At 51.4% G+C, this 20,969-nt stretch overlaps 1 protein-coding gene across 2 annotated transcripts; it reads left to right on the plus strand.

Moving 5' to 3' along the window:
• The first annotated feature begins 374 nt into the window (after positions 1 to 374).
• AP3M2 (adaptor related protein complex 3 subunit mu 2) lies at positions 375 to 15,622 on the plus strand. Of its 2 annotated transcripts, XM_040994250.1 has the most exons (9): positions 375 to 681; positions 5,561 to 5,572; positions 7,626 to 7,627; positions 9,757 to 9,890; positions 10,924 to 11,009; positions 11,305 to 11,438; positions 12,910 to 13,117; positions 13,361 to 13,505; positions 15,403 to 15,568. In XM_040994250.1, the coding sequence occupies exons 1-9, from the start codon at positions 409 to 411 to the stop codon at positions 15,501 to 15,503; spliced, it is 1,095 nt and encodes a 364-aa protein (XP_040850184.1). In that variant the 5' UTR covers positions 375 to 408; the 3' UTR covers positions 15,504 to 15,568. The 2 variants fall into 2 exon arrangements, with proteins under 2 accessions (XP_040850184.1, XP_040850183.1); XM_040994249.1 differs by lacking the exon at positions 7,626 to 7,627 and having other exon boundaries at positions 5,561 to 5,732; positions 9,753 to 9,890; positions 15,403 to 15,622.
• The last annotated feature ends 5,347 nt before the right edge of the window (positions 15,623 to 20,969 follow it).

Here is a 20,969-nt window from a genome sequence, read left to right on the forward strand (position 1 = left end):
CAGGTTTCAAGTGACTCCATTAAGCTGCACATTTTTTGTTTGTTTTTGTTTTTAGGTTTGCATTGATTTGTTTATTTATTTGAAGGGCAGAGAGACAAAGAGAGATCTCATATATAGAAGTTCACTCCCTTGGGATCTCCCACAGGATGGGCAGAGACTCCACTGGTGTGGCTGTCACCGATGTAACGCAAGCTGCCACTTCGCAGGAAGCTGGCATGGGAAGTGGGGCTGGCCACTGCAGCTAGGTGCTGTGACTGGGGAGGGACCCAGGTCAAGGGGCATCTTGGCTGCTTCACCAAAGGCCTGGGCCTCAGAGGATGTGGTACAAGTGGAGCTCACCATGGGGCGGCATGTTTTGTTTCCAGGACCGACAGCCGGCACAGTCCCGCGTCGCCAGCAACCTTCACCATGATCCACAGTCTGTTCTTGATCAACTCATCGGGAGACATTTTCCTGGAGAAGCACTGGAAAAGTGTGGTCAGCCGCTCGGTGTGTGATTACTTTTTTGAGGCACAGGAGAGGGCGACGGAGGCGGAGAACGTGCCTCCGGTCATCCCTACCCCACACCACTACCTGCTAAGTGTTTACCGCCACAAGATCTTCTTCGTGGCCGTGATCCAGACGGAGGTCCCGCCCCTGTTTGTCATCGAGTTCCTTCATCGGGTAGTGGACACGTTTCAGGTCCGTGAGTGAGGGGCGCTCGCGAGGAAGGTCTGCTTGCCTGTTTGCTTTAGGCACAGCCTTGGGTTGTTCACATCTCCCCCTCAGAAAGGATTCTTGTTTGTGCTGCATCCCCAAGGTCAGAATGAATCCTGGGGTCTTCCTTGGTGGCAGGGGGAGGGTCTCTGTTGCCCAGGTGTTATAGGGGAGTTCTTGGAGTGGACTTGATGCTGGCTGCAGTTGGCTGCCTTGCTTTGGTCATGTAAAGCTTTCTAGAAAAACAGCGCCACAGTGGAATTGGCCACTGTCCCTGGCCAGGGTACTTTGCAAATGTGACCTTTCTCTTGGGGTTCGGGCAGGATGACTGATTGCGTGTGTGTGTGTCGTGATGAGTTCTGCTTACAGACATCAAGATGAACATTTGTGCCCGTGAGAGTCCAAGCAATGTATCTTCTAAGTGCAGTTTCCCGTTCTAGTTTTTTTAGTGGGTGGACTGGAAGATGTTTGGGGTGGCAGGCAGTGGAAATTGTAGCAGGCCTTGAGCCCCTGTGTGGTCCAGGATCTCAGACCCCAGATCCTCTCCCTGAGGGAGTCACAAAGCTCCTAAACTCTTGGGATGGCATGTGCATCTCAAGTGAGAAGTGAGCAAAGGCTGTTTGGTCTCGCTTGTGTGTCATGTGAGGCCTTGAGTTAGTCCCATGACGTGCCTGTGGGAAGGGTGGAATTGGGCCAGAGAACAAGGGCACTGATGATGGGCAAGATAAAAGGCCAGTCCAGAGACCTTGCGCTTGACTTCTGGCCACATCACATGTGGGAGCAGCTTCCCAAGAGAGTTCAAGTGGATGTATCTCCCGTTTCCTTACCAGCTCTCCCTGAGAGCGCTGTTACTCTACATCAGTTCTCACCTGGCATACCAGCTCCTTGCATCTGGAAACCAAAGCATTAGAAGCTGCAAAAAGTGGGGCAACTACAAGGACGCAGCAGTCCATTTCAGATCTTCAACTGCTTGAAACAGACTTTGTTTAGATTTTGTCATGTACTACTTTACGTGTTTTTTTTTTTTTTTACAAAGATGTATATATGTGAAAGACTGCATAACAGAGAGGGACGGGGGGGACAGGGTAGGGAGGAAGGGAGAAAGAGAGAGAAACAGAAAGATCTTCCATGTACTATGTTACTCCCCAATTTGCTATTGTGTGTGGCTGGAGCCGGGTTCATTTGAGACCAAGAGCCAGAAGCTTCTTCCTGGTCTCCCCATGGATGCAGGAGTCCAAGGACTTGAGCCATCCTCTGCTGCTTTCTCAGATGCCTTAGCAGGGAACAGGATCTGAAGTGGAGCAGTTGGTACTGGAACTAGTACTCATATGGGATGCCGGCACCACATGTGGTAGCTTTGCCTGCTGTACACCACTGCATTGACCCCTACTACTTCAATTAATTTTTTTTGTTTTAAGATTTATTTATTTTTATTGCAAAGTCAGGTATACAGAGAGGAGGAGAGACAGAGAGGAAGTTCTTCCTTCTGATGATTCACTCCCCAAGTGAGTGCAACGGCCAGTGCTGTGCCGATCTGAAGCCAGGAACCAGGAACCAGGTCTCCCACGCGGGTGCAGAATCCCAAAGCTTTGGGCCATCCTCGATTGCTTTCCCAGGCCACAAGCAGGGAGCTGGATGAGAAGCAGGGCTGCCGGGATTAGAACCGGCGCCCATATGGGATCCCAGTGCGTTCAAGGCGAGGACTTTAGCTGCTAGGTCATGCCTCTGGGCTCTACTTCACTTATTCTAATGTAAGCAGCTGCATTGGTAAAGCTCAACAGGTGTTTCATATTATAAATTACAAATATGTAGTTAAAGTAATATGTAATAAATATATTTATAATATATAAAACTATCAATTATATAACCTTTTCAGAAAGCAGGAAAAATTGTGCAATTTAGTGGAAACAACAGAGCAGTTTGGGATCTGAGCCTTTTATAGCTTGTAATTAAAAAAAATAAAACTTTTTTGTTTTTGTTTTTGTTTTGAGAATGAGAGAATGGAATGATACTCCATTCTGCTAGCTGAGGTGGCATGCTGAGAGCAGGAGCCAGGAGCTTGATCTAGGGCTCCCTGTGGCAAAGGGACCCAGCTACTGGAGCCAGCACCTGCTGCCTCCAAGGGTCTGGATGAGCAGGAGAGCAAGAGCCAGGAGCCAGAGGTGGGTATCGAACCCATACCCTCAGATAGGACCCATGGGCATCTTGGCTGCTAGGCTGTGCACCCAGCCCGGAGCTGGTCGTTACTGCAGCAGTTGTTAAACATGCTTGGATGGGATGGCACTGAGATACCATGGGTTAAGGTTCTTCCTGTAACACCGCAGTCCCATACTGGAGTGTGAGTTGGAGTCCTGCCCACTCTGTTTCTGATCCAGCTCCCTGCTAATGCAGCTGGACAGACAGCAGAAGATGGCCCAAGTCCTTGGGCCCCTGCTTCCGTGTGGGAGACCCGGATGGAGTTTCTGGCTCTTGGCTTTGGTTTGGCCCAGACCTGGCTGTTGAGGCCATTTGGAGAGTGACTCTGCAGATGGAATATCTCTTTGTCCCATTCCCTCTGTCGCTTTGCTTTTCAAATAAACAAAAATGCAAGAAAAGCACCTGGAAACATCCTGTTGTAATGTGTTTATCCAGTGTGTCCTCAGCAGCAGCATGATCTTTCTCATACCAGGATACAACTGAGGAGTTCCAAGTATAGAACAGCAAGCATATGTTTAAGATTCATTTATTTTTATTTGAAAGATTTACAAAGAAAGAGGTAGAGAGAGAGAGAGATCTTCCATGTGCTGGGTTATTCCCCAAGTAACTGCTGCAGGCATAGCTGAGTGGATCTGAAGCCAGGAGTCAGGAGCTCCCTCTGGGTCTCCCCTGCAGGTGCAACGTCCTAAAGGACTTGGACCATCCTCCTCTGTTTTCCCAGGTCACAAGCAGGGAGCTGGATGGGAAGTGGAGCAGCCGGGACAGGAACTACATGGGATGCCAGTACTGCACTTGGGGAATTAGACTGATACATCACAGAGCTAGCCCAGGCAGCATTTTTATTATAGTTCTCTGTCATGTTGCAGGTCTCTTTCCCCAACATTCATTTCACTTCCACCTGATTCATAAAGCCCACCCAGAATTGTCATTTCATCATTTCAGGAGTGCGCTCCTGATGCCTCCGTGGTGTGGGCACTGGAGTACTGCTGACAGCCGATATCGAATACAGAAGTGGCCAGATGGTGACCTAGCGTGGACACCATCCTGTAGCCTAGGGCGCTAGGTGTCTAACTGCAGGAAGAAAAAAATGAACGTGAGAGGTGGTAGTAGTTTTCAGGCAGCAGCCAGGGTGCTGTGTGACCTTGTTGGGTGAAAGACAGCCAGCTTTATAACCCAGCATGAGAGGAAGTTAAAGTTTTCGGCCTGAAGAAGGGTCGCAGGGCTATGCACGAACCCCACGGAAGGCGGGGCTGACGTGGCTGGAAGGGTGTGACTGTCTCATCTTGCTCCTGAGTCAGTGTCATCACCACGCCTTCATTCTGCAGTGCGCATCTCAGGATACGAAGCTTGTCTGTACACACCGTCGCTTTCTTATTATGCCTGCTTTTTACGGTGGTGTCATCTTGATTATATTGTTAAAGAACGCATGACCCAAACTTATTAAAATACAGGATTATAATCCTAGGCCCGATTTGCCACCTTGTGTTTCTGCCACAACCCAGATAATTCAGTGTGGGAGTTTGCCCCGTTAAATGAAAGGACAGAGTTCTCAGAGTCCTAGCAGTGACCAGAGAGGTTTTCCTTGTGTGGTCGCTCCTCCCTCTCACTTTTTTCTCCTGTCTCAACTTATCTTCGCTGCATGACGGATAGTAGTAGTGCAATAATAGGCGTGAAAAAATTTCATACAGGGCCCAGCGTGATAGCCTAGTGGCTAAATCCTTGTCTTGCATGGGCTGGAATCCCATATGGGTGCTGGTTCTGTCTCAGCTGCTCTACTCCCATCCAGCTCCCTTGCTTGTGGCCTGGGAAAGCAGTAGAGGACAACCCAAGGCCTTGGGACCCTGCACCTGCGAGGGAGACCTTGAAGGAACTCCTGGCTCCTGGATTTTGGATCAGATCGGCTCGGGCCATTGTGGCCACTTGGGGAGTGAGCCAACAGATAAAAGATCTTCCTCTTTCTCTCCTTCTTTCTGTATATCTGTCTTTCCAGCAAAAAATAAAATAAAATAAATCTGAAAAAGTTCCAGTTAAAAATTTTCACATATAATTATCACACTAAGTATTATCCTTCTACATAATTCTTTTAAAAAAGGTTTTGAATACTGTTACACTAAGTTCTCTTTATCTTTTATTTTCCTGCTGTTTGAAAGGCCAGTAGGGCAGTCACCTATGTCCTGGTTTTCTGCCCAGATGCCCTGCGACAGCCGGGACGGGGCCAGGAGCCAGGGGCTCCAGCTGGGGGCTCGCCTGTGGCTGGCATGGCTGCGTGTTGGCTTGAGGTGTTGGCTCTCTCGGGTCCCCAGGAGCAGGAAGCTGATTGCAGGTTCAGTTTCTGTGGCAGAAACCAGGCACTCTGCGGGGGGGGGGGGGGGGGGGGGGGGGGGAGTGAGTGTCTCCAGCAGGAGCCTAACCACTGTGCCACATGACCCCATCCTGATGTCTCCTGGGTCATCAGCATGCGGGATAAGCTAGAGTGAAATCTGTGTACCCCGAGGGCTCCCTGGCTTCCCCTGGTGTGTAGCCGCTGTGACTGAAGACCCTGGCCCTGGCCTGGCTGCCCAGAGCGCTGTGGCCGTGCCCCGTCCCGGCTGTCGGGGAGGACCGCAGAGGCACGGAGGGAGCCCTGCGTTCTAGGGACGCACGCTCTTTGCTTACTGTATCCTCGCAGGATTACTTTGGAGTCTGCTCCGAGCCAGTGATCAAAGACAATGTGGTGGTAGTGTATGAGGTGTTGGAGGAGATGCTTGACAACGGATTCCCGCTGGCCACCGAGTCCAACATCCTGAAAGAGCTCATCAAACCTCCCACCATCCTGCGGACGGTGGTCAACACCATAACAGGTTCGGGGGCAGGCGGGTCCCAGGGGGGCTGGCATCGGTGGGCGGGGCCTGGCTGGCCTGGGGTGGGCGGAGCCTCTGCCAGGCAGGGGCGGGGCCTTGGGGTGCTGGTGGAGGGGCCCGGCTGGCCTGGGGGGGCGGGGACTTGGACAGGCAGGGGCGGGGCTTAAAGGTGCAGGAGGCGGAGCCCCAGTGGGGTCGGTGTCTTGAACTGCAGGAGGGGGGCCTTGGGCTGTGGGAGGCGGGGCCCCGGGCAGGGGCGGGGCCTTGGGCTGCTGGAAGGGGGTGGCCCGGGTCTGAGGCAGGTGGGCGGGGCTGCAAGTGGGGCGGGGCCTCAGATGGGGCAGGGCCTCGTAACCCCCCCCCCCTTGTGCTGTGCGCAGTTCTGTTTGACTTTGCGGACCTCAATGGTCCATGAACTTCACACTTGCCCAGTCTTTACAGCCTTTGTGCCCTGGAACTATATTTTTGCTACATACAAAATTCTGTTTCACTGACAAAATGAAGTGTTGAAGTGTTGTCTATGCACACACACGCATGTATATATACATATTTATGTACATATATATATGTTTTTGATTAGCAAGGAAACATTTTAGCTTTGGAAATACAGAAAGGTGCACATAGAGGAATATGAAAACCACTCTCTTTTAACAATATTCAGAGTGACAAAGAAACATATTTCATCCCTGGTTCACTGCCCAAATGGCCACAATGGGCAGGGCTCGGTCAGGTCAAAGCCAGGAGCTTGGAGCTCCATCTGGGTCTCTCACGCGGATGCAGGGTCTCAAGGGGATGGGCTGTCTTTACTGCCTTCCCAGGAGCATTAGCAGGGAGCTAGATGGGAAGTAGAGCAGCTGCGACTCAAACTGGCGCTCTGGCAAAGGACGCAGTGTTGGTTCAGTGTGCTGCACCACAGTGGCAGCCCCTGAGAAATCACTCTTCATTCTGCCACACCTTTAACAGAAGTGCATGCATTTCTCATTTCTTCTAAGTAAATGACTATTGGGTAAATATATATATTTTTAAGATTTATTTACTTTTATTACAAAGTCAGGTATACAGAGAGGAGGAGAGACACAGAGGAAGATTTTCCATCCGATGATTCACTCCCCAAGTGACTGCAACAGCCAGTGCTGTGCCGATCTGAAGCCAGGAACCTCTTCCAGGTCTCCCACGTGGGTGCAGAGTCCCAAGGCTTTGGGCCATCCTCAATTGCTTTCCCAGGCCACAAGCAGGGAGCTGGATGAGAAGCAGGGCTGCCGGGATTAGAACCGGTGCCCATATGGGATCCTGGCACGTTCAAGGCAAGGGCTTTAGCTGCTAGGCCATGCCACTGGGCCCAAGATTTTTTTTTTTAAACTAATATCTCGTGTATTGTAGGCACTAAATTATTTAGGCTTTTTCTGCTTATGGTCCTTATTTGTGTGTGTCTGTGTCGGAGGGATGGGGTTTATTGCTCTGTGACATGATAGGTTAAACTGCTGCCTGATGCCAGTTCCAGTCCCGGCTGCTCCACTTCCCATCCAGCTCCCTGCCAAGGCACCTGGGCAAACAGCAGAGGCTGGCTGAGGAGTGGGCCCCCGCCTCTATGTGAGACTCAGGCAAAGCCCCAGACTCCTGGCTCCTGGCTCCAGCCTGACCAGCCACAGGAAAGAGGAATATCCTTTTCTCTCCCTCTGCTTGTGCATCTTTGTGTTTCAAGTAAACAGATATGCTTTTATTAAAAAAAAAAAACAAACTAGGATTATTTTTCTGAAACTTCAGTCTGTCCACATCTAAGATGATTACTCCCCAGCCCTGGAAATGGACTGCCAGGTCAAGGGCTTTAATGCACTCTGGTGCAGACAAGTCCTCGGCATTGACGCTCTGAGTGGCGATGGGCCCTCGTGTTAGTCGTCGTGTAGAGTCTGACAGTCTCTCGTGTGTGGATGTTCTCACACTGTGCGTCTGTGACGAGGGAGGGGACAGCCTGTACCGCTGCCTGCTCACCCATTCCCTCCTGTGTGTTACCGTTCCATGGCTTTGCCCGTTCTGCTGTGTGAGTTCTTTCATGCTAGTCTAACGGCACTCCTCCCAGTGCTGGGCCGTGAGGTGTGTTACCAGCCCCGGGAACAGGCAGCATGATTGACGGGAGTCCTTGCTGTGCTGTGGATGTTGCCACGCAGGTATTTCATCACGCTCTGTCGACTTCTCTATCTGACTTTGGACTGTTATTCCTTAGTCACACGTTAAATGCTTTGATTTAGCTAAATTAGTGGTCGTAGTCACTAATGTTTTACATCTTGATTTTGTTTAACGCATATGCAATTTTCTTTTGTAAAATTTGACAAACTGATAGGAAAACACATCTAAAGACATACAAGTATGCGAGAATAACCCTGGTATTAAAGAGTTAGATGAGTTTGTTATGTCATGATCAAGATATGAAGCTCACTCAATACACGAGACGAAAACTGATATAAAGTAGATATACTGGAAATGCTGGACTCTTTTTAGAAATAAATTAAAAGAAGACAAGAGAAAATAGGTGACCTGGTTGATCCATGGTATGTTCTGAATTTGATAGATTTAAAAATATGGTATTGGCCTAGTAGTAGATAAATAGATGAGTTTGATAAACATAGAAAGTTCAGAAATGGATCCTTGTTTTAGTAGAATTTGGTGTAAAGAGATACGGTCATTTATACAGACCAGGGACCAAGTGTTCAGTGTAATGGGGCCATCCGCCTCAGTGTGGGAAACCAGTAAGTCACGCTTCACACTATACAGAGTCAATGCCAGTATACCAGAGTTCAACACAAACTTGACCGTTATCAAAACAGGATAATGTCTTACTGATCTCAGACAAGGAAAGTTCTTTTTCTGAAAAGAACACTTTTTATAGTTCTGTATGGTTGCAGGTTTTAAAAAAAATTATCCAATCTTTTAATTCACTTGAAAATTATTTTGCTATATGATATGAGGTAGGTAAGGCTCTATGTCCATTTTTCTAGAGTGGGGAGTCTTCTTCAGTGTCATTTGCTTGCCAATCTGCCCCTTTTCCCAGTCTGAAGTGATATTGTATGCTGTATGAAGAGTCCGCTGTCACGGGGCCCTGTCTTCTGGCCACACTGCTTTGGCGTTACAGCTGGATGGCCTGGTGTTGTACACAGTGTCTGTTCTGAAGAAAACAAACTTGATGGCGTTTTCAATATTTTGAACTCATGTTAAGCCATAAAAATTTTTTTAATGCCACAAAGACTTGTGAATATTATGAAGCTGTAAAACCTGTTTCTCACTTACATGCATTTGAGAACCGCAAACCTAGAAAATTTTGAAAAACTGCAAGATTTTGTAAATATACTGAGTGTATGCTTAGCATTTCTTTCTTTGGATTAAAAAAAGGTGGAGCAATGGCAGGAGGAAGTAGAAATATGATTTAAACTACAGTGATTATTTCAGTATAAAATCTTTGAATTAAAAACTTTTTTTTTTTGCTTGATCAGTGGGTAGGGAACATAATCAAGTAACTGATCTGCAGCTAACTCTTAAGCACACTAGTTTGTGTGCTTTTCCGCGTGGAGATGGAGCCTGTTGACGTAGCGTTTCCGTACCTGCTGTCAGTGTGGCTAAGGACCTGCGGCAGTGGAGAATATTCCTTTTCTGTAAAAGTTTTCCAGAAGTGTGTGTCTTCCCAACCCTCCTGAAAGCTGATACATTATTTAAGCTGCAAGCTATTGTGAGATTTGAGATACCGAGTTCAGGTTACTTTCAGAACCAAAATGTGGTATCTGGGTCTCCTGTCACTTCTTTTGTTTCTAACCTTGATTCTGCTTGAGGGTGCAGACCAGTTGGCAGCAGGACGTCTCCCAGTGGGCTGAGGGACCCCAGACAGATGGGGAGAAGACCGTCTACCTCCTGAAAAACCCTTGAGCTGTGTGCCTGAGCCCGGGGTTGGGGACTTCTGGGGGATGGGTTCTTTAGTCCTTAGGATCCAGCCTGCAAGCAAGTACTCATTCTAAAGTGTTGATGTCGTCACAGGGAGCACTAATGTGGGCGACCAGCTTCCCACTGGACAGCTGTCTGTGGTGCCTTGGCGGCGGACTGGAGTGAAATACACCAACAACGAGGCGTACTTCGATGTGATTGAAGAGATTGACGCGATTATTGACAAATCAGGTAGGAGCTTTTCATGTGCTTCGCTTGCTGAGGTCAGAGTTCTCCGGCCGAGACCCTGCGTGGCAGTGTTGGACTGGGGGCTGGACCTTCACGCCGTGGTGCAGGCCCGTGTTTGTGACAGGTGGTTCTTCTGACAGATCTTGTCCTCTCCAGTGGCAAAGAGAAGCCTTGAACTCTCATTGCCGACATTTCCATTTGGATGTGTTTGATTCTCATTTCTGATGGCAGGGCAGAAGTTGTCATCGCTAGCATTTGGAGAACTTCCTGTGCCTGTTCTCAATCAGACCACGGGGACTGGCACTCCTAGAAGTTAGACATTTCTAGAAAGTTCTCTTCACATCAGTGAACTGCTTCATTCAACAAATGTCGACAGAACTCTTGTGCCACAGCACAGTCCTGGCTAGTTGATGACACTACACAGCCCACACAGACTGTTCAGCTCTAGTCTGGCGGGGGAGGGAGAAGGGCCAGCAGGTGGAGCACATGGGAGGGGCACAGCAGGGCCTCAGCCGGGTGTGTGGAGAGCCGAGAGCACCCATCTGTGTCCGCGACCTACGTGGGCTCGGGCCCAATTGTGCAAACCTAAAATGGATAAAATCCTGTCGGGAGATAAAGTAGTTCAGTATGACTGGATTAAGAGTCCTAAAAAGAGAAAAGTAGATGATGAAGGTTTAAAGCTAAGCAGACAAGGACACTTTCCATGGAAGCTAAAGTGAGAAATAACGTAAATATCCATCTCCAGTAGACACACTCTAATGTGATTGCACAGTAGAATACTATACAGCAGTGAACACGAGTGAACTTTAGCTGCATACGATTGATTGTAGTGCAGTTATATTTGCATGAAGTTTGAAGAGAGGTACGGTTTTACCCAAAGTCCTGAAAGTCAGCTGTGGATTAACGGTGCCCAGCAGTCTGATGGGCACGTGGGCCTTGTGCTGCACTGGCTGGCTGGGCAGAGGGTGAGAGCTGTTGGGAAGGACAGGGCATGTCAATGATGGCTTCTGTTCTTTCCGTGTTGGCACGGTCGCAGGTTCCACCATTACGGCCGAAATCCAGGGAGTGATTGATGCCTGTGTCAAGCTGACCGGCATGCCAGACCTCACCCTCTCCTTCATGGTAGGTGCTGGGCAGAGAGGCAGCCCTTGGGAGCAAAGATGAAGTGCTTGTGGGAAGGCAGTGCAGTGAGAATGCAAAGTGTGTGTGTACATGAGTGTGTGAATCATGTGTATGTGTGAGTGCGTGTGCGTGGATGTACGAGTGTGCGAATGTCAGTGTGAGTGTGTACATGTAAGAATGCATGTGTGCGCATGTGTGTGTATATGTATATGTGTGTGCATGCGTGTGGGAGCCACTGTTGGGGGAGCAAGCTCAGCGCCTGCCTCTCCTCTCCCTGTGCTCCCTGTGACTGCAGAACCCCCGGCTGCTGGATGACGTCAGCTTCCACCCCTGTGTGCGGTTCAAGCGCTGGGAAGCCGAGCGGATCCTCTCCTTCATCCCTCCCGACGGCAACTTCCGCCTGCTCTCTTACCATGTCAGTGCCCAGAAGTAAGCACTCTGGCCGTTTCGGGGGGCAGTCTGTGTGTGTGTGCACATTCGTGTGCACGTCTGCACGGGCGTGGAAACAACAGCTGTCGGGATTAGGAGCTCGGGCTGCGCTTACCTGGCCCACATTCCAGCTTCTACGGTTACTAACCGGGCGACCTCAGGGGAGCTGCCTGCCAACCAGGGTTGGGTTTGGTTTGCCTGCTTTTCTTCCTTCCTTTTTCTTTTCTTTTCCTTTCCTTTCTTTTCTTTTCTTTTCTTTTCCTTTCTTTTCTTTTCTTTCTTTTTTTCATTCAATATTTAACTGTTTCTCACTTTAATATTTAAGAACATTTACTTGTTTGAGTGGGTAACGGGGAACACGTGTGTGTGTTTCTTCTCTGGAAGGTGGAGGGACAGTTGGTGACAGTCCCCTCTGCTGGTTCAGTCCCCCAGGGATCACATAGCTGGGAGCCAGGAGCTCACTGTGGGCCTCAGACCTTGACAGGGACTCAGCGACATGAGCCGGCGCCTGCTGTCCCCCGGAGTGGACATAAACAAGAACCTGGCCTCCCGTGTGGAGCCAGATCACACCCTGGCTCCACCATGTGGACTGCAGGTGCCCAGGGGTCCCAAGAACAGTTCACTGCTGCACCACATGCCCAGCCTTAGGACCTGTTCTCTTACCCTGCTGTTGAACATCATAAAGGGACCATGTTCCAAGAATCAGTCAGGGATCTCGCAGTGTGGAAGGAACTATGATGATTTTGTTGCTACGATGATTTTGTTGTTGTATGTTTGGAAGAATATTTTTGTATGAAGTAGGCTCTGGAAGCACTTGCATTCAGTCCTCCTAACTCAGAAGCATTAGCTGATGCTGTACAGGTGGATAAAGTTCTGTGTGTCCACCATCTTTGGGTGGTCACGAGCCAGGAGACCTCAGGGCACCAGTGCTGTGCTGGGTGACTTGGGAAGACATCCCTTGGGGGCACAGCTGGGTACCTGAGGCCTCGGGCTCTGGCCTGGCAGCCCTCCGCCGGGCCCTCTGCAGCCTGGGACGCGATGCTGACTGCAGCTTGGTGTCAGGGTGTCAGGGTGCAGGTGGGCACCTGTGATACTCTCCCGGAGGGCTAAGTGGACAGGCAGGACTCTACCTTGTGACTGACATGCAAGAAGTACTCAGCCGTAGGAAATGCTGTGGTTGCAGGCTCTGTCCTTACCTGTCTGGGCCACTTCCTTCTCTCGGCACTTCACGGCAGCTGCCCTGCTTCAGAGGATCCTGGGGGCTCAAGTGTGGTCACATAAAAGTAAGAAGTTACTTCAAGGTGTGTGTGACACGTCCCACATGGAAACATGGGAATACGGTGGCTGGGCAGGTGTATTCTGCCCTTCGGCTCAGTACCCAGGATGGTTCTGTTGGACTCACAGCAGTCAGGAGACGGTGCTGAGCCCCCAGCACCTCACGGGGTGGTGATTTTGTCTTTGTCGTTGTCAGTCTGGTTGCGATCCCAGTGTACGTCAAGCACAGCATCAGTTTCCGGGACAGCAGCTCCCTTGGGCGCTTTGAGATCACCGTGGGACCCAAGCAGACGATGGGCAAGACCATTGAGGGCGTGATTGTCACCAGCCAGATGCCCAAGGGCGTCCTGAACATGAGCCTCACACCGTCGCAGGGCACGCACACTTTCGACCCCGTGACGAAGGTAAGGGAGCCAGCAGGAGGAATGGGCCGATGGGGGATAGAAGCAGCTGAAACTCCCCCTGCCAGCTCTCCCCACCTGGTCTGAAAGGTCACATCTCAGACCACACACCGACACAGCTGTCCCTCCCCTCCCCTGCCACATGCTGGCGGTTCACAGCAGAGGTCCAGAGCCCAGGCACCTGCGGCCAGGCCCGCCCTGATGGGCAGGCTCACCAAGAGGGGGCTTTTCTTTATTGTCTTTCAGATGCTGTCCTGGGACGTTGGGAAAATAAACCCCCAGAAGCTGCCAAGCCTGAAGGGGACCATGAACCTGCAGGCTGGGGCCCCCAAGCCAGATGAGAACCCCACGATCAACCTGCAGTTTAAGATCCAGCAGCTGGCCATTTCTGGTGAGTGCCTCGCCCTGTTGCCTGTCGTGGGGTTCGGTTTCCTTGCCTGACCCGTGATCCCTGGGGGCATCTTTTCCTGCACATTTCTGGGACAAGTGCAGCCCTTAACGTTAGAGTCGACCTCAGTGACCTGGATCAAAGTGTCCGAGTCACCAGTGAGAGAGGAACGGCCCTCGTGTCTGGCAACGGCCCTGGGCCCTGGCGGGGGTTAGAGGGGACATTCTTTGGGTGTTCATTGGAGTGCCCTGAGGTTACCTGGTAACCAAGGGAATCATTTCTGCTGCCTCCTCCCGGTTGTCTTTATTTGCTGTACCCTTGTTGAGTTTATGACCTTGTTCCTTTGGAATGATTGGGCCTGTCCAGATTAGTTCACCATCATCTGTGCCTTCTTAGGAGGGTGGGAATAGCTAAGTCACCAGTTAGCAAGAATTTGTTATGTACAAGACATGCTTTTAAGCTCTTTAAACAGCACCCCCCATTTATTTATTTATTTGAAAGGCAGAGTTAGAGAGGAACAGAGAGAGATCTTCCATCTGCTCAGTGACTATAATGGCCAAGGCTAGCTCACGCAGAAGCCAGGAACCTCATATGGGTCTCCTGTGTAGGGGTGGGGGCCCAGGCACTTGGGCCGGCTTCTGCTGCTTTCCCGGGTCCCTTAGCTGGACTGGAAATGGAGCAGCTGGGACTTGAACCACTGCCCATGTGGGATACTGGTAGCACAGGCTGCTGCTTAACCTGCTATTCTACAATGCCGGTCCCTAAACAAGTTTTGAGAGGCAGAGTGAGAGTAAGATGGAGAGGGAGAGACAGAGACAGTGTTCCACTGGTCACTGCTCAGATGCTCCCGGAAGCCAGTGCTCAGTGAGCTCAGCCTGGATTGCACACGTGGATGGTGTGGACCCGTGAACTTGAACCATCACCTGCTGCCTCCTATAGTGTACATTAGGAGTGTGAGCCGGGCCTCAAACCCAGGCACTCTGGCATGGCATGCAGGTGTCCTGAAAGACATCCAATGTCCGATGCTTCTTTAGGTTGTTTTCATCTATTTTCTTATTCAACCCTTAGAGTAACCCTGTATGTTAGATAGGATTTGATGTTAAGTTTAGTATGAAGTTCCTTTTATTTTTCACTTACAGACCTTGTCTATTTAGATATAGACTTTATTTAAATTCTCAGATCTCCCATTTTACTTTTAAAAAGATTTATCTGCGAGGCAGAGTGACAGGTACGCACGTGCTACATACATACACACTCGGGCAGAGAGAGAGAGAGAGAGGAAGAGAGAGAGAGCCTTCTGCTGGCTCACTCTGCAAATGACTACAATGTGGGGGCTGGGCCGGGCTGAAGCCAGGAGCCTGGAACCCCATCCAGGTCTCCCACATGGGTGGCAGGGACGCAAGCGCTGGGTCGTGCTACGCTGCTTTCCTAAACACTTTAGTGTGGAGGAGTCAGAAGTAGAATAACTAGGATTTGAACCAACACTCTGATGTGGGATATCTCCGGCAGCAGCTTAGCCCCCAGTATGCCACTAGGCCACAAGGAAGAGCCCCAAATACTTCCGTCTGAATGAACTCGACTCTCCATGCAGCCTGGGCCTTTAAAAAAAAATTTGTATACAATAAGAATATTGGGGGGGGGGTTCATTTGTTCATTTGGTTATAACTTGCATCATTAGTATATTTATTTTGTTATTAATTTATTTCCTTGGTCCACAAGTGCATAGTCGGCACATGCTGTGCCTTCCCCCTTGGGGAAGTGTTCTCCTGGGGGGTCTGCTCCAGCTGCTGGGTGGGCACCAGAGGGGACCCCTGCTGCCCTAAGCTGCGGAGGGCTGCGCACAGCCACACGCCTGCCTCCTCAGCTCAACCCCCAGCACTGTTCTCCCTCGCCCCTGCAGGACTCAAAGTGAACCGCCTGGATATGTACGGAGAGAAGTACAAACCATTCAAGGGCATCAAGTACATGACCAAAGCCGGCAAGTTCCAAGTTCGAACCTGAAGGGCGTGCTTTGCAGAGAGGGACCGCTCACCGACTCGTTTTTGTCTTTTACTTGTCTGAAAGTAAAAAAATATCTAGCTGTCTCTTGGGTCAGCCCCTGCAGGACGCACCTGCTCCCTGCCGCCCCCCCCCCGCCCCTTTTCTTTCTGGAGCCAGCAGAGGGAGACAGGATCCTGAGGAGAACTGGACCAAACTGGAACCCCGGGCTGCCCTGCTGGGAGGTGGGCCTGGGTAGACAGGCCAGCGTGGGTTCCGACCTGTGAGAGAGGAGGAGCAGCAGCAAGGAGCTGTTGGGAAGTGAGCGGTTGCTGAGACCAGGGGGCAGCTCCATCTGGTGTATTTGTGTGTGTGTGTGTGTGCGCGCGCGCGTGCATGTGGGGAGAGGGTTAGTAAGAGCCAGGGAGGTACCTCGGTTTGTTTCACATCCTGCCCCTGCCACATTCCCACTTCCAGCAGCGAGCTGCCTGGAGGCTTGTGGCCTCCAAGCCCACCCGGGTACGGACTGATGGCGGTCGGATGCTCAGTCACCTTCAGGGGGCGCTCACCATCCTGCTCCCAGACCCGTTGTGGAAACGCTCTGCCCCTGGTCCCAGACAGCTGAGCTTGCCTCTCCATGGGTGGGCCCTGGAGTGGATGTGGACATGGAGTTCAGGGCCGAGCTGGGCCGGGATCTCGATCCTGCCCGCCTGGCGCTTCCCCAGGAGGAGGGCCTGGCCACCACCCAGAGGGGAGGCCAGGTATACACTGCCTGCTCTGGGGTGAGGTCCTAGCGGCGTACTTTGCTCCAGGTCCCACGCGTCTGCTAGCTGTTTACACATCCTTGTAAAAGACACGTTTGTTTGTTCTTTTTAAAGAAACATGTAGCCTAAGAAGTCAAGGTGTGCTTTGTGTTGGGTAAGGAGGAGCAGGTGTGGGGGTACCGAGCCTGCCAGTTCTCCTCCCAAAGTCAGTTCACTGGCACCTGGGCAGGGGCTGTTGCTGGCCTGACCTTTCTCCTTGGGCGTCCTGCCTTATGGCTGAGTCCTGCTCCTTTCGGTGTCACCCTGGGTGTGCCGTGCTGTGGGGAAGCAAATGAGTTGGAGCAGCCCCAGGTCGCGCTGCACTCCTGCACACAAAAGCACCGGCTGCCTGGGGCTCCTGGCTGCATCGCAGCCCCGTGAGTGCGCGGTTCAGGTTCTCTTGGGTCGCCCAGCCCGCTTCAAGGCACGTGGTGGGGGAGAAAGCATGTGGAGGGTGGGCCCAGTCGCATCAGCCCACTCCAGCCCCATGGCCACCCCCGGTCACTGGCCAGCATGAGTGGACAGGGCCTACCTTGAGCTGTTTAGTTGTGTGTATGTTTAACACGTGTGGAGTTGCTATTCTGTGGAGACAATAAAGCTGACTTTTACCAGTTTCCGGTGTGCTGTTGGTTCCCCACGGCTAGCAGTGGGAGATTCCCTGCTCCAGGACCCTGCGCTTCTGTGCCCTGCAGGCAGCTGAGCAGGAAGTATGTGTCGCCTCCAGGCTAGGGTGAGTGGCATGAGAGGTGTTAGCACAAAATGGTGCTTTGACTTGGTGAAGACAGGCGGGAAGTCATGGCTTTCCCCATGCTGAGCTGTGGGTGTTTGCTCAAAGCGTGTCCCCACTCCGTCCACCTGCCTCGGGGCGGGGAGGGGCTCACTTAGGCACTGTTTTCTGGGAGACACTGGGAATCTGGGAGTGGGTGCTGGGTGAGCCACTTTCCCCCTGTGAGCCTCTCTTGGGCCCTAAGGAGCAGGCAGAGGGGCACTGCTTCAGGTGCTCCTGGGGCCACCTGCATCCCGTATGGGAGTGCCAGCTTCAGTCCCAGCCCCGCTTTTGGTACCAGCTCCCTGCTGCTGGGCAGAGAGCCACAGGAGATGGCTCAAGGACTTGGGGCCCTGGTAGCCCTGCTGAGAGACCCTGGTGGAGTTGCTGGCTTCAGGTTTCAGTCTGGTCCAGCCCCACCTGATGCAGCCAGGTGAGCAGCAGGTGGAAAATCTCCGTCTCTCTCTCTCATCTTCGCCTTTCAAATAAAATTGAAATGTGTTTTGAAAATAAGGATGGGCATTGTGGTGTAGCACATTAAGCTACTGCCCGTGGTGCTGGGTTCTCATATGGGTGTGGGTTCATGTCCCGGCTGTTCCACTTTCCACCCAGCTCCCTGTTAGTGTAGCTAAGAAAGCAGTGGAAGGAGGCCTGACTATTTGGGCCCTGTACCTGAGTGGGAAACCCAGGAGAAGCTCCCATCCTTGCCTTCTGCCTGGCCCAGCCAAGAGTGTCACTTGAGGAATGAACCAACAGGTCTCTTTCCCTCTGTAACTCTGCATTTCAAAACGGGAGCTGGTGTGATGGCATAGTAGACCAGCTGTGACACTGGCACCCCATCTGGGCACCGGTTCTAGTCCTGGCTGCTCCACTTCTGATCCAGCTCCCTGCTTATGGTGTGGGAAGGCAGCAGAGGACAGCCCAAAGGCTTGGGACCCTGCACCCGCGTGGGAGACCTGGAGGAAGCTCCTGGCTCCTGGCTTCAGATTCCAGTCAAGCTCCCGCTACTGTGGATATTTTGAAGAGTGAATCAGTGGATGGAGGATCTCTGTCTCTGTAAATCTGCCTTTCAAATAAATCTTAAAAAAAAAAAAAAACAAACCTGGGCCCGGTGCAGTGGTGCAAGTGGTTAAAGGTCCTCGCCTTGCACGCCTGGGATCCCATATGGGTGCCGGTTCTAATCCCGGTAGCACTGCTTCCCTTCCAGCTCCCTGCCCGTGGCCTGGGAAAGCAGTCGAGGACGGCCCAAAGCTTTGGGACCCTGCACCCGCGTGGGAGACCCGGAAGAGGCTCCTGGCTTCGGATCGGCATAGCATCGGCTGTTGCGGTCACTTGGGGAGTGAATCATCGGACGGAAGATCTTCCTCTCTGTCTTTCCTCTCTGTATATCCGCCTTTCCAATAATAATAATAATAATAATAATAATAATAATAATAATAAAATAACCTTAAAGTATTTAAATGAAAGGCTCATTTCCTGAGCATCGCAAGGATTTATAATTATCCATATTTTATCCTCTCTGTCTTTGTCTTTGTTCAGCATGCCATTCCTTCCCCCCACGGTTTCACTGTTTCAGTTCCATGAAGCTGACAACCATGGTCTGAAGATTCTAATTGGAAAATTCCAGAGATGCTTAGTTTTTAAACCAAGTGTCTACACTGCCCTGTTCCTTCTTGCCATGCTAGATATGACGTGGCCCTCTGTTGAATGTATTCCCACCTGTGCACGGCCCGCCCGTTAGTCATCCAAGGTATGAGCCGCTTGTTTGGGTATCACAGTGCTGGTAGCCAAGTAGCCTTTTGCCCACTTGGCAATGGGCTGGCCCAGAGTGCGGGAGGAGTGGAAGTTTTCAAGGAAGGAAGACCATGTGGGGAGGTTTGGGAAGGTCACTAGGCTCTGGGGTAAAGATGAAGCTGTCTGGGAAACCGGGAAGAGGGGAGAGGGGATTCCCTGCTGGTCTTGCCATCACACCTCAAACTGCAAAGGTTACAGGCACAGTGAGCGGCACGGAGAGGCATTCGGCATGTGGCAGGGAGTCGTGTGCTGATCGAGGGACTCCGTCATGCAGGCAAGCATGGCACCCCCGCAGGGGCTTCAGCAAGGGGTCACCAAGCAAGTAAAGGCTGAGAAGGCACCGTCACATGTCTCATGGCAGTTTGTTAGAAGTGTTCTGTTGATAGTTACCAACCTCTTCTTGTCCTCATTTCCAAAGTAAACTTGTCAGTGTGCAAGCTGCTTCAAAAATGGCTGCAGAGACACTAGACAATGTTTATTTTGCCGCAGACAGCTTCTGAAATGATTTGGCAGTTGTTTCAGAATCTGCCTCTCTCATGTACTTTTTTAAAATTAAGATTTATTTATTTTTATTGCAAAGTCAGATATATAGAGAGGAGGAGAGACAGAGAGGAAGATCCTCCACCTGATGATTCACTCCCCAAGTGACCGCAATGGCTGAGCTGCGCTGATCTGAAGCCAGGAGCTAGAAACCCCTTCCGAGTTCCACATGCAGGTGCAGGGTCCCCAAGGCTTTGGGATGTCCTCAACTGCTTTCTCAGGCCACAAGCAGGGAGCTGGATGGGAAGCGGGGCTGCTGGTATTAGAATCGGTGTCCATATGGGATCCTGGCATGTTCAAGGTGAGGACTTTAGCCGCTGGGCCACTGCACCAGGCACATGAACTTTCTGCTGTACCCTCCTATGTGACAGAATAATCTGGTACATAGGAGTGTAGAGTTTGGTGCTGTTTGTGGTTTCAGGGGTGCACTGAGAGGTGTTGGAACGCTCCCATCCCGCTGCCGCCCTCCGTGGAGAAGGGGCGCACATCCACCAGCTCCCCTGGGTCTGCAAGTAGTACCGGGTGTGGTGGTGATTTTCTTCTAATTGTACTTCCCTCTATGGCCAGCAGGTGGCACCTTCGTGTCATCCATGCTGCTTGTGGATCACGCTTCCCTCCAAGACGCTAAGTACTGGGTGGGAATCATGTATTTGGCATGGTCCTTCGGGCCTGCTGACATCTATTTGTTGTATTAGCCAGCTCGGGGAAATTAGGAAATAATATTTAATTTTTCCTTCCATCCCTATCCCATCCCCTGTCAAGTTCTAGGCATTTGATCCTGAGGTCCCTGCCCTGGGTTGAGCAGCTGCCCTTTTGAGATTTTTAGCATACTTCACACAGCCCTTCCCCGCTGAGCTGAGACCCTGGCCTGCCCTGTAGCTCAGTCAGCAATTGTCTTCCTGGGCTCCCTCGTTCCCAGGACATCCAGGAGGAATGCTGGGGCTTGTAAAAGCTGGCTTTCCCATCCCTAGAGGCTGGCCACTTCCAGGGAACACAGGGCCAGCTGGAGATGTGGTGGCCCCAATCTGCCTAAAATAAGATCCTGGTACTCATTTGGTGAGCAGTCTGTGTGGCATGCATTAACTCAAGAAGCTCCCTTACCCAGCTAGCCAATCTCTGCTGCTTTGCAGAAGAAGCTGTGAGCCTAGCACACTTCTCCCCGCCAAGAGGTGAAGACCTTCCTCCCCCTGGCCTGACGCTAAACACTGCAGCGGCCACATGGTCTTTGCAAGCAGAAGGAGCCCCACCTCTCACACGTCGTAGGAAAGCCCGAGAGAAGTAGAGAGAAGTGCATTGTTTGTGCAAGCACACTTGTGGGGGCCGGACTGGCAGTTCATTCTTCCTAATGAGTGGCAAAGCAAAATAGGATATGTGTGTGTGTGTGTGTGTGTGTGTGTGTGTGTGTGTGTGTGAACAGGACACCAGGACTGGCTGCTGGGCTGCACCATCCATGGAACTTCCCATCACCACAACGCCTACCATGCACAGAGTCCCCCGCTAGTGTGACCACTGCCCTCCCGTCGCCACTTGCCTAACTGCCCCCGCCTGTTACACTCTACATGGCCCTGAGCTGACAGCCAAGGTCCA

This window comes from Ochotona curzoniae, unplaced genomic scaffold (genome assembly GCF_017591425.1).
Source record: "Ochotona curzoniae isolate NIBS_2020 unplaced genomic scaffold, NIBS_Ocur_1.0 contig_899, whole genome shotgun sequence".
NCBI lineage: Eukaryota > Metazoa > Chordata > Mammalia > Lagomorpha > Ochotonidae > Ochotona > Ochotona curzoniae.

Bases quoted from the DNA above. Each gene is read 5' to 3' on its own strand.
- AP3M2 (XM_040994249.1), top strand. From the start codon at position 409: ATGATCCACAGTCTGTTCTTGATCAACTCATCGGGAGACATTTTCCTG. The intron at 5,733-9,752 runs GTTCGGGGGCAG...ATGTCGTCACAG, and splicing joins GGTGGTCAACACCATAACAG to GGAGCACTAATGTGGGCGAC. The intron at 11,439-12,909 runs GTAAGCACTCTG...TGTCGTTGTCAG, and splicing joins TACCATGTCAGTGCCCAGAA to TCTGGTTGCGATCCCAGTGT.